This window comes from Penaeus chinensis, chromosome 15, assembly GCF_019202785.1.
Source record: "Penaeus chinensis breed Huanghai No. 1 chromosome 15, ASM1920278v2, whole genome shotgun sequence".
NCBI lineage: Eukaryota > Metazoa > Arthropoda > Malacostraca > Decapoda > Penaeidae > Penaeus > Penaeus chinensis.
In genome coordinates, this window is record NC_061833.1 from 16,828,646 (window position 1) to 16,841,145 (window position 12,500).

A 12,500-nucleotide genomic window follows, 5' to 3' on the forward strand; every position below is an offset into this window, starting at 1 on the left:
CCTTGTGCTGACTCGAATGAGCTTAGTCCTTACCCACTGTGGTGCCCAGCCAAAGCAGTGACCTCCAGGTGATAATTGCAACTTCTCGCACTTGGGCGGGGCGCGAATCGCCAAACCCTCGGACGAGAGGCTGGCACGTTACCACTCTACTAGTCTGGAGGCTCCTCTTTGAGGGTGAGTACCAGGTTTTTATGCATAGCTGGAATCATCGGCTACCTACCCTAATGGCCTGTTCTGACCTGCTGAGGCCTCCAGTGAGGTTCAAGTGTCTTCATGAGACTAACAATCTCCCCCTGGTGGGAAACTGAAAGGGTGGAGGGACCTCCTTGACAATGTACATACAGTTACATGATTACAAAAAAAAAAAAAAAAAAAAAAAAAATGGGCCTAAAGTGCAAATATGTACCATAATAATCGACAATAGTTGCAATACAGTAGAAGACATAAAGTCATACATGGTTCGCCAGACTTGCATTTCACAAATATTGTACATCTTCAACACGTCATCGCACGCTTCCTTCGGGTCACGTCCTCCTGTGTGTCGCTTGATGCACTCAGCAACAATGTCCGTGTCTGGTGCGCTCGGGGAGGGGTTCTGACTCCTTCGTATCCATCACTCGGGACCTGTGTTACAGCGGCCCAATCCATCCTCCTCAAGCCTTCTTCCCCAGACTCACCTTCAGAAGTTCACTGATCCTGACCTATGTCCGGGTAGTCCTCATTGCCCTGGTAGGGGCTGTTCCTGGTGGAGGCGCCTCCTGACAGGCGTCGCGTGGACGGGCATCCTCGCTGTCAGGTCACCCCTCAGTTTTCATCTTATCCTCAGCAGGCCGCATCCAGAGGACCTTACACTGCTGGGCACCAAGGCGGGGCTACGCGGTTTCTCGCGGCAGGCTCTCGGGATGCGCCGAGACTTTCTGCACTCCTGGGATTTGACACTGTACCAGGATCTGACATCCTGGGCTTCGGTACACTTTCTTCATTACTTTGGAGTCTGCATTCGTTGTCGTTCTCGGGTCATTGATCGTTGTCGTTCCAGAGAATGGGGCCATCGTCACTTCGGTCATACCCGCACCACCGGCGATCGTGGCAAGTACTCCGGTCAGGCTGGAACAGTTCGACCGTCCTCAGTTCGACAGCTGAGTGCGGTGCAGCGCCGCCGCCTGAGAGAGATCGCTTGCGGGTAATGGGGCGTCCTTCACTCCTTCACTCGCGTTGCGGGCTGGCACGTTAGATGTAGAGGTAGCCATCTCGGTCGTCGGCGCAGGACTCTCCTGCGTCTTTGTCCTCTGTAGGGTACTGCAGGCCACGGGGGGTCAGTGTTACCTTACAGGACGCCGAGACCTCGTCGCGTCTAATCACAGCGGTCGTCTGTGCAGGAATCTGCACAGGATCGGGAGTACTTGCCGGTTGCTTTTGACGATCCTACGGTCGTAGTTGAAGTGGCCTTGGATTACTGGCCTTCTGTTGGTCGATTGAGGGTGTGGGGGGAACAGCCATGGCCACCTAACAATGAGGCTGCTGGGTGCGAGGGTCACCTGCAAGTAACTGGCCGAAGGGATTGCTTCCACGGTGATACCATCGGTGGCGGTAGGCAGACGTTCAGTAGCAGCGTCTCGCCACCTGTTGAGGGTGTGACTGAGAGGGGGCCCATCACAGTGTGCTGCAGCGGTAAGGCGTGTAGGGCTTTACTTTTACCCGGCAAGACTTGCTGCTTTGCCTGTTGTATCTGCATTTGTGCCCGGAGGGCTTGTAATTGAATTTGCTGGGCCTGTAACAGGCTCTGCATATGATTCATATGCTCCTGTCCTGGCGCCACGGCCTCCCTCATCACTCCTCTCACTCGCACTCTCTAATAGAATGACAGGGCCCGACGAGCACAGCTTGATTGTATGGATACCCCAGGGCTTTAGAGTAATATATCTTATTGAAAAAAAATACTGAAACTTAACAGATCCCATGTTTTCACCTACACAACCATACTACCATTATAGCAATATGATTAAAATTCTGATACACCATGTGTATCCATGCGTGTGAAACTCTGTGATAAATTGAACCAGCTCCAGCCAGTTCCTGGCCTTAACTCTGGGGCAGGTCTACTGCTGTTGTGTTTGCTGAGAGACAAACAGAGCTGGAGCAAAGAATCGGCCAGAAACAGGCTCAGAAGTGATTGCACGCCCCCTAATGGAAGCGTGTTATGTGTATTTTGCAGGTGGGAGTGGTCAGCACATTGCATCACAAAGTAAGCGTGAGGGTTAAGGCGAGTAACCAGACCGTGAGAGTTTCTGGCCCGCAATCCAAGGTAAGTCCTGAATGGATGAGCAGATATAAAGTCCTTCTATGTGTAACGAGTATATGTATATTAACAACTTAATAGATCCAGTAAATTTCAAAAGCAAAATCGTGACATGAACCGTGGCCAATCAGAATACAAAGGTTCTCTTGATTGCCCCAGGTCAGCAGCTCTGCCTTCGTCAACAGTCAGTCATTAGTCCCGTGCTCAGAGGAGCCTCTTTCGCCAGCGGAACCTTCCTTCAAACGCCGACGACGTGAGCCATGTGAGACGGTCACCTGTTCCTTGATACCAAAACTTGTTCTACATATGTAGAGGCTTTACTAGCAGGTGTTTGTGAACTGTGCTGCCCCACCCACTTGAAGCTGTTTAAACCCTTTAATTAGCGGACTGTGTCAGTTCTGTGGCTGTCATGCTTAGGCAGACTCAAGTGTGTGGGTTTTTTGCATAAAGAGATTTTCCTTGTCTATTTCGATTTTTTGTAATAAAAAACATGATAATGTATAGTTACACTTTATTAAGGAGTGAAATTGACTGAAATAACTAAAGATAAAAACGGGAACGTGGTTAATCATAAACTAATAAACTAATAGTAGATTTGCTAAGGATTATTTCTTTTGGCGTTGCTAATAATCCTCTGATCCCCCAACCCCATTACAGTGACTTGACAGTTACACCCCTGTATGTGTTTAACTCAGATTTTGACACTCGATATTATTATTTGAATATTATACCAACTGCATTTATTTTCTGCCTTTCAAGTGGCTGACATTCAGAGAATTCTGCAAAGAGACAGCAGAGACAGAAATCCAGGAGCAGGAAACGTCTGTGGTAGCAGTAAGTTCCTGTTACGTTTCCCTTTGGTTCTGAGATATCCACAGAGAGAGGTCGGGGGCGGCGGTGATGGGAGGGGGTAGAGACAGGCAACAAAAGAGTGGGATCAAAAGAGAAGTATTGGTAAGGAGTGCGTATTGAAAGACACGTGCAATTAAAAAAAAAAAAAAAAAAAAAAAAAATCAAGGAAAAACGAGTAAAAGGTCTTTCCAATCTCTTTTTCCTTCCCAGTTTTTGGACGCAGCACAGAGCAGGAGACTGAGTATTCTTTGAATAATCAGGAGAATCTTGGCGTAGACTTGGATGCCACAGATCTGAGGGATTTTGATCATCATAAGGAGCACTGTAGCATCTGCAATTCCCATCGGCACAAGGTAAGTCGCGCGGCAGAGGCGGGGCCGGTGGGGGAGACAGCAGAAAGGAAGTGTTTGTATAATGCATAGTTTTCAGAGATCGGAATTCACCACTACTATTATCATTAAAAAAAAAAAAACAAAAACAAAAAAAAAAAACAGAAAAAAAACAGCATTTATCAACACTGTCAGGCTGTGAGAGCACCGAGCAATAGTCTTCGTTCTTGATTCCCAGCCTCTTCCTGACTGATCAAGCATGGGAAGGGATCGGGTATGGGCAAGTTTCACCATTTGTATTGAAATTCCCGGCAAACCCATATTATTGAACAAAAATAAAACCACTTAAACTTAAAGCTTTCCCTTCTCTCCTAAGCTCTGTTTCAAGAGAAAGCAGCCACCAGGCGTCCACGGGGAGCATGCAGGCAGTAACATCAGACGTTTAGGATGCAACCGCTCAGAGCTTCATGCTTCATCCCAGCTGACCGAGGTGTGTATGCCCCCCCCCCCCTCTCTCTCCCTGCAAAAAGCTGTGGATGCCTCAATACAATGGGACTGGTTGGACAGTGATAGTTGTTAAATGGTTTGACTCCGTATTGAACGAAGAGTTCACACAGATAAACACGTGATATGGTGGTCTGGGAGCCAGTGTTGAAACGGTCTTTCTGTAAAAGGCTGTGGATGACTTAATGTAATGGGACTGGTTGGACGGTAATAGTTGTTAAATGGCTTGACTCTTTATCGATGGAAGAGTACACATAAATTAATATAGACACGATTTGATAGTCTGGGAGCAAGTGGTGTTACGTATCCTGGCCAGCAGAATGCCGAGGTAGATCTTAACAGAACAGTGACAGAGTGCAATCTGAGTGGTCATCCTAGCCCATTCACCCCATTTGTCATCTTGCCATGGTCTCTAAGTGCCCCAACCCGTATGGCATTTACTCTTGCCATGGCTTGTAGGAGCCCCAGTTCATGTGGCATGTTTTCTTGCCACGATGACTGACTGCATATTGACTGTTTATTGTTGTTCTGACCCAATAGATGTCACTGCTGATGGTTTTACGTGATTGGTCAATAATTATGTATGGTATGTAATTATGATGTATATAATCATGATGGAATGGAACTATGGAATGCCCAGCAATGATAAGCTGGAATATGTGTCAGCAGATGACACCACACTGGATAGTGATGAGCATTGTGGCATACAGGAGCAGCTAGATGACAAATACAAGGCTCTAGAGGTCTTCTGTCTATGACGAACTTCTTGACCACATCGTAGAGGAGACAAATGGGTATGTTAAGTTGATATGCATATATTTGTCCACAGTTTTATTATATTCAGGCAGCAAAGGTAATTAAGGTACCAACATGAGAGGATCCGAAGGCATGGCTGGAGGTGGCAGCCAGTGACAACAATCAAGGTTTATCTGTACCTGGCTCTGTGGCTGCTGATGGGCCTCAATTATAAACCTCGGTTGGCCCAATATTGGTCCTGGAATCCAGGGTTTCATATGAAGATTTTCCCGTTCACTATGCCTCATGAGAGATTTGAGCAGATCTCTCGCAATTTGCACTTCGTTGACAATGAGATAGTGCATGACGAGGAAGAGAGGCTGTGGAAGCTGAGGCCTGAGTCTTGGACATCTTTTGGGCTCGATTTCACGGGTGTACACACTGGGAAAGAATATCTCCATCGACAAGGCCCTGTGGAAGTTCCGAGCTTCAGGACGTACAACCCGAACAAGCACACTCGGTTTGACGTCAAGGTGTACAAGCTCTCAGCCAGTGATGGTGCAGGTGTCGGATACACCGCTGTATTCCGCATTTATGCTGGTAAGGAAAAGGATAAGATACCTCCCAGAAGGTGGTAGTCGACTTGATGGAGGCAGGTATATTTTTCGACAAGGGGTATATGTCTTCATGGGCAATTCAAACCGCCGCCATATGCCTCGAGACCTATAAGTGAAGAAAGGGGATATGGACTGTCCTGGGTCGACACCAAACCAGTGAATGTGCTTAGCATGGTCCATATATCAGCAATGGTGCCGGCACACAGAGGATCTCAGTACCTGAAGCCCCAGTGCGTTGTGGAATATAACGCAGGAATGAAGGGTGTTGTTCTCGGTGATCAATTGGCCTTCTCATATCCTGCAGTGAGAAGATCACTGAAGTAGTACAAGAAAGTATTTTTTTAAAATCTTTTTAGCCTGGCTACCATCAACAGCTTCTCATTCCACAAGATGCTGGGACATAAACACGTGGAGCAGGTGGATTTCAGGGTTGACCTGCCTATGTTTGCCATCAATCACTTTCTGCCACAACAAGAGCCCTATAGCTCACGTAGGCAACTTTCTACACTGCCATCGCCTTCACGATTTGCAGGGAGGACGTGGCATGCAGTGCGCGAGATACCAGAAAAAAATACTGCTGCTGTTGTATGTGCTGCCGTGCGGGAAAATGACCTGTGAAGAATGTAAGATAGCTTTGTGCACCTACGAGTGCTTTGAGAACTACCATTCTCAAAAGAATATATATTTATATAGTTTTTACTATTTATAAAATCAAATGGTGATGGGTATAATTTGGTTTCTTGATCTACTTTTAGCAAGTGTATAAAGAAAGAAAGAGAAAACAAAGAACACAGTCTGAGCTCTCATATAGAAACGAAGCTACTTTTGAGCATCAAAAAGGTGCTGAATTCACTTCAGTTTTTCTGCCTTTTCCAAGTGTCATACGAAAGAAAACAACCATCAATCTCTCATACCTCTTATACAAAAACAAAACAAATTTTCAGCATCAGAAAGGTGCTAGATTCACCTAATTCTCTCGTTTTTCTTTTTTCCCCAAGTGTTATATAAAAAGAAAAAGTTTAAATTTTCATGTGGACAAAATACTACTTCAGAGCATCAAAAATAACATTAGGGTTCCTGTTTTGCTTCATATTTTTCTTCATTTGCAAGTTTGACCTCATACAAAAAAACAAACAAAAAAACTATCTATTAGTGTCAAATTGTTAATGTCATTGACTGATATGGACAATTTGGAAGAACTTCAGTATCTCTTCAATACAAAAGGTGAAACGATGCCAAGAACACACCATGCAAAAACTGTAATTTCTACACATTCCTCATAAATACAACACCACAATCCTACAAAATCTGTGGACAGATTCCTGCAAAGTTGATATGACTGTCTTTGCGCGGCGGCTCCGCGTCAGAAAATATCCTGTAGCGGAGGCCCACGCGGCTGGCAACTAAAACCGGCCGGGGGGTTCGGCGACGAGCGAAAAATTCTGGGGTGGATGGGTTAGGGCAGCCATAATTGTCATCTAGGTTCTCGCTAGGGGGCACTTGCTTGGATCCAATGTGGAGCTAAATTTAGCTTCTGGCCTGTAGTCACCATCTTGAGCTAATGGCTTACACATAATCATGCTTTTATGCATGCCATATTGATCATCTGCTTCTTGACCAACTATATTGCTCGGCCCTAAGCATATCATCAATATAGATGTTCCAAAGGATTGAGCCAAGTACAGATCTTTATAGTAAAGATGCCTTTGGATAATTCTGAGATAACTGGTCACCGATGACCACTTCCAGTAATTATCAAATACCTGCAAGAGGTTACTGCTTATGCCCCTTGCTTATAGTTTGATCCAGAACATCATGCCAGTTTTTATTCAAGCAGTAGAAGATCGGGAAGATCAAAAGCCAAACTGTCTGGTGGAAATAAATTTGAAGTTTTCCAGGTGTTCCATGAATTGTTCAGCATTGAGCTTTCCAAATACCTTGCTGATCTGGACTTGTTTTTGACCGTTTCTTCCATATAGTGGGCCAACAGCTTTCATCGATACACGATTGGAAGATGGATGATAACGGCTGGGATAACTCTGTTTGTTTGCGGGATGATATCATATGTACCTGGTGCTTTCTTTGTGTTTAAATTTTGAAGGATCTCTTTTGTTCTGATGCAAAGAATTTGGAGGGCAAGGGGTTGTTTATGGCATATCAAGGGTATCTCTGGGGGTGTCCTGTTAGCATCTGGGGTTTTACGACTGAATGAGCTTCCCAGAAGGTCAGCTTTTTTCCCAATTACTTGAAGCAGCTGTTCCATCGGGATTCCCGAGTTTCCCCTTGGTTCTCCTTGATAAGTGACAACCATTCCCTGCTGCCTGCTCCCAGAGTTGACAGTTTCCTTTTTGCGTCCTCTTGGCATTTGTTGCAGGCTCATTTGCATAAGGCTGTCATTTCTTTTTAAGCATTTTTGTACAGATTTTTATTATGTCGTGTGGGATTAACCTTGTACCTTTGTCACAATCTGCATTTCTTCTTGGATGCTTGATAACATTTGTAGCCAAACCAGGCTTGATCCGCTGGTTTTATGATGTATGTCCGTCAAGGGACGTATTTCACCTGCTTTTCGGCGAAGAGGCTGCGGGGCCGAGGCAAAAATGTGATATGACTGAAAGGTGGATCTGCCGTTCCTATTTTACCGAGCGATGAGCAGGAGATAAAGTCCTCAGTTAGAAGGTCGAGAGATTGAACGAGGAAGTGCGTCAGGAATCTGTCAGCCCGTGAACTGCGAGAAGATTCTTGTATGCTGACTGAATGAAATGGTTATTAAGGTTCCCAACTATTATGAAAGGCTGCCAGTTGTTGCGAGCCTGAAGGACGTCTAAGTTTTCCGTTAGGAAGTCCACCGGTAGCCTGCCTTGTCACTACGACCTGTAGTGAGCGAAAAGTAGCAGGGACTCATTTGACTTAAGCATGACCTGCAGATTCTCTTTATAGCTAACAGCTACCCCTCCGAAGTTTTCTTTTCCACTGTGAGTAGCCTCATATTTTACCAAGAGCGGGTTCTACCTCTGCATTAAGGAAGGTTTAATAGCCACTATTATGTCGGCACTAATGTTTAGCCATTTAGCTGTGAATTAGGGGTATTTCCAGAGGGTCATCCCCCCCCCCCCCCGATTACTTGAAGCATTTGCTCTATCGGGCTTAATTAGAGGAGGCATTGTGGATTCCCGAGTGTCCCCTTGGTGTCCCTTGACATATGACCACCACGCCTTGCTGCCTGCTCCCGAAGTTGACAGTTACTCTTTGTTTCATCTGTTGCAAGCATTTGCATGCTTTTTTTTTTTTTTTTTTGCATAAAGTGTTATTATATTTTGTGGGATTAGCTTCGTATCTTTCCCACAATCCCCCCCCCCCTCTCTCTCTTTCTCTCTCTCTCTCTCTCTCTCTCTCTCTCTCTCTCTCTCTCTCTCTCTCTCTCTCTCTCTCTCTCTCTCTCTCTCTCTCTCATCATTATCTCTCTCTCACTCTGGCTATTCTTTTTTCTCTCTTTCTCTTATTATTTCTTTCTTATTTATCCCTCTCTATATCTATCTGAGTGCATTCTCATTTTCGCCTCTCCACCGTCTTTCTCTGTCTGTCTGTCTGTCTGTCTGTCTGTCTGTCTGTCTGTCTGTCTGTCTGTCTCCCCCCCCCCCCTCTCTCTCTCTCTCTCTCTCTCTCTCTCTCTCTCTCTCTCTCTCTCTCTCTCTCTCTCTCTCTCTCTCTCTCTCTCTCTCTCTCTCTCTCTTTCTCTCTTCCTCTCTCTCTCTCTCTCTCTCTCTCTCTCTCTCTCTCTCTCTCTCTCTCTCTCTCTCTCTCTCTCTCTCTCTCTCTCTCTCCTCTCTCTCTCTCTCTCTCTCTCTCTCTCTCTCTCTCTCTCTCTCTATCTATCTCTCTCTCTCTCTCTCTCCTCTCTGTCTGTCTCTCTCTTTCTCTGTTTTTTTCTCTCTCGCTCTCTCTCTCATTCTCTCTTTTCTTCTTCTCGCTCCCTCTCTCATTCTCTCTTTTCTTCTTCTTCTCTCTCTCTCTCTCTCTCTCTCTCTCTCTCTCTCTCTCTCTCTCTCTCTCTCTCTCTCTCTCTCTCTCTCTCTCTCTCTGTTTTTTTCTCTCTCGCGCTCTCTCTCATTCTCTCTTTTCTTCTTCTCGCTCTCTCTCTCATTCTCTCTTTTCTTCTCTCTCTCTCCGGCTATTCTCTCTTTCTCTTTCTCTATCTTTTTATTTCTCCCTTCCTCTATCTATCTGCTTGAGTGTGTGTATTCCACTATGGTTGACATATATGTTTTGTATCCTTCCATAGATTGCCTTGAAGCCTTCAGTGAAAGAACAGCTGAAGACTCCCACCGACAGTCCAGTCAAGATCGCCTGTTCGGGAGTCATCGGCGTAGGGGCATTCTCGCCACCTGCCGTTAATTGCGCCGTCGGTTGTGCTCAAAGGAGCCAAGGCCTTTTCCTTCACGTGCGCGAGGACGTTCCGGCAGATCAGCAGAACGGGGACCCCAGAAACGAGGACAGCCTGGGGCGGGACGGCGACGGCGGCCGCCAACCCGACAGAGACTCCGCGCCAACGAAAGAGTCCTCTCTACCGTCCGGACCTGATGGAAACCGAGGCGGCGAACTTGAGGACACAGGGAAGGCAGAGGAAGGACGACGTGGAAAAGGGAGACCTCGACTTCCCCGCAGGAGAATCGGGCTACAGAGAGAATGCCGATCGAGAGAGCTGACGGCGGACGAGGCCAAGGCGCAGCAGGGAGGAGGGAGGCGGAGGGACACGACGCGCTTAAAAATGCGCAAGTCCGCTCAGGGAAACGGCGCCACCGCTGCTTCGCAGGCTGACGTAATTGTAAGAAATGCAATTCTGATGTCCTGGAATTAGTTTTTGAAGCAACATTGGGTTTCTACCTTTAATGTGTTTGTTTTCCGAATAGATATAGTTTTGCCACAATGCCATGGATTTTTAAAGTTTAGAATAGTTACCTTGTGACCTGAAACAACTTACTATTTGCAAAATACCTCATGGCATTGATAAGCATTAGTAGTCTCATTAACTACTTTTTACTCATATGAGTAATCGTTTTTTATAAGAAATTTAACTCAAAGAGTAACGAACTTTTCTACTGATGACCACGGAAAAATGATCTCGCTTGTATTTAATTATTTTCGTCTGACTTATATTTAATGATATTCCTCTGTCTTAATATTTGATGTTATTCATCTGTCTTAACATTTGTTTCATATTCCTCTGTCTTATGTATCCGCCAGAATCGTCGGCACAAAGTAAGGGGAAGAAAAGGCTCACGGCTCATCCACAGTTGATGGAATTAAGCGCCGTCTCAGATTCCTGAAGGTGTGGCATCTTCGGCTCGAGAAAAATCACAGAGGAATTTCGCTATGAACGGTGGATTTAGGGATCCTGCAAGTTTTACATTTAGGAATATTCTTTTTCATTTATTCCTGTTTTTTGTTGTTGAGAAGATAAGGAAAAATAAATGAATGGTAACAATAAAGGCAAATGTGATGATTTAATTGGAAAAGCTTGGAATTAGAATAGAAGAAGGACTGACCAGGAAATATAGTGGTAAATAATAAAAAGAAACTTGAAGTGACCTTTTCGTATTGATTATTTCCGAGAGAGGAAAGCCATTATAGCTAGGTAATTTTTATTATAAAAATATGCTATTGTACAAAAATCATTTTCACGATCATATAATATTAAAAAGCACTCAGACCTTATTATCTAGAATTAATGCGATAAAAAATCTCACAATATATACAAATGCGTAACTTCGACATCAAACACGAATATTTACAGCATGTTTATCTTAGTTGTGTGTGTGTGCTTGCATATGTGCTCGTACGTATATGTCAATGGTGTTTGTGTGCTAGTGTGTATACGCGTTGCTGTATGTGTGTATGTCCGCAAGGGCATGCGTTTAGCGTATGGGCATTAGTTCCCATTAATCGGCGAAAGGGCGGGGCGAAACCGGGCACGACGCCTGCTCCCTCCTGTGGCACGCGCCTTTGCTTGCTGCTTCCGATGGCATCTGGCTAACGACGCTTGGTACTACTTGCTGCCAGAAATTCCTTTCCTGCCAAAGTGAATAACAACGATTCTCAACGAAAAATGTACAGTACCCACTTCGCACAAAAAACAACAACAGGAAATCACTTATCTCTAATATAGGGCAGAAAATGCACACACACACACACACACACACACACACACACACACACACACACACACACACACACACACACACACACACTCATACACACATATATATATATGTCCGTATATGTGTGTACCTTACAGACATGCCTTCCTGTAAATAAAACCTTCCAAATATGTAACCGAGTAACCTGATAACATGTACACAGCTGTACAGACCTTTCCTTTGTGTGGTCGTGACACCATGGTCGGCTCGACGGAAATGCGGAAATAGCTCATGGGTTGATTAGGCTGCAAGGGCGTCCAGCTGTCGAGGTTGGCCCATGAAAGCTGGCTTGTGTCTCCTATCACGGGCGACCTTTAGAAAAGAGGTGATTACTGAGTCAGTGCGTGTCGACTCTCCGATGTGCTTTAGAATTACTGTTGACGTTCGGGTGGCATGCTTTATTGTAAAATCATAATCGTTATCACTCGTAACAATGCAACAAAGAAAGAAGCTGTGCTGAATAAACATCCAGTAAAACTTGTCATCATATGATATTGGGAAAGCTTTGAAATCCCAAATGCCACCTGATTTTGGAGGGCATTTGGTCACTGTGCTGGGCGTTCGTCATTACTCATATTAAGACTATACTCTGGCTTCAAAGAATAAACTACAAGTAGATAAAGTAGGAGGTCTGAGAGTAGGACGAGCAGGACGTTTGAGAAGGGGTCGCGAGAGGAAAAAATAACGATAATAACCGCTATAAAGAGAAGACTCACCCGTTTGTGATGAAGTTGGTCCACGTGGTCGTGACGAAGGTGGACACCATCTGGTCCCGCGCCGAGAACTTGCTGAGGGTGTACGGGAAGTCGAAGAGGTGCACCATATCGTCGCCGTGGGACACGCCCGTCTCCAGCATCGGTGTCCGGACGCCCAGGTCTCGCAGGCGGTCGTACAGGGGCGTGGCCCAGGTGGGGGTGTCGATGTCGCGGTGAGCATTAAGGTAACTGGGGAAGACGAGAAGAAGAAT

At 45.5% G+C, this 12,500-nt stretch overlaps 2 protein-coding genes across 4 annotated transcripts in view; one reads left to right on the plus strand and one right to left on the minus strand.

The window, feature by feature from the left end:
• The window catches only part of LOC125033027, a 16,383-nt gene extending 5,557 nt beyond the window's left edge, over positions 1 to 10,826 (plus strand). For 2 of the 3 annotated variants that reach the window (XM_047624482.1, XM_047624483.1), the window contains 7 exons: positions 2,216 to 2,305; positions 2,459 to 2,561; positions 3,059 to 3,133; positions 3,362 to 3,504; positions 3,857 to 3,970; positions 9,619 to 10,161; positions 10,581 to 10,826. In XM_047624482.1, coding sequence (XP_047480438.1) covers positions 2,216 to 2,305; positions 2,459 to 2,561; positions 3,059 to 3,133; positions 3,362 to 3,504; positions 3,857 to 3,970; positions 9,619 to 10,161; positions 10,581 to 10,634 — 1,122 coding nt within the window. In that variant the 3' untranslated portion in view covers positions 10,635 to 10,826. The remainder of the gene's footprint in view (positions 1 to 2,215; positions 2,306 to 2,458; positions 2,562 to 3,058; positions 3,134 to 3,361; positions 3,505 to 3,856; positions 3,971 to 9,618; positions 10,162 to 10,580) is intronic. The other variant, XM_047624484.1, reaches the window with a different exon arrangement.
• A 138-nt stretch (positions 10,827 to 10,964) lies between these two features.
• LOC125033026 (esterase E4-like) overlaps positions 10,965 to 12,500 on the minus strand; it is a 7,297-nt gene continuing 5,761 nt past the window's right edge. Inside the window, exons 11-13 of the mRNA XM_047624481.1 lie at positions 12,250 to 12,477; positions 11,707 to 11,845; positions 10,965 to 11,407 (exon numbers count right to left, since the gene is read on the minus strand). Of these exons, the coding sequence (XP_047480437.1) occupies positions 11,276 to 11,407; positions 11,707 to 11,845; positions 12,250 to 12,477 (499 nt within the window). The 3' untranslated portion in view covers positions 10,965 to 11,275. The remainder of the gene's footprint in view (positions 11,408 to 11,706; positions 11,846 to 12,249; positions 12,478 to 12,500) is intronic.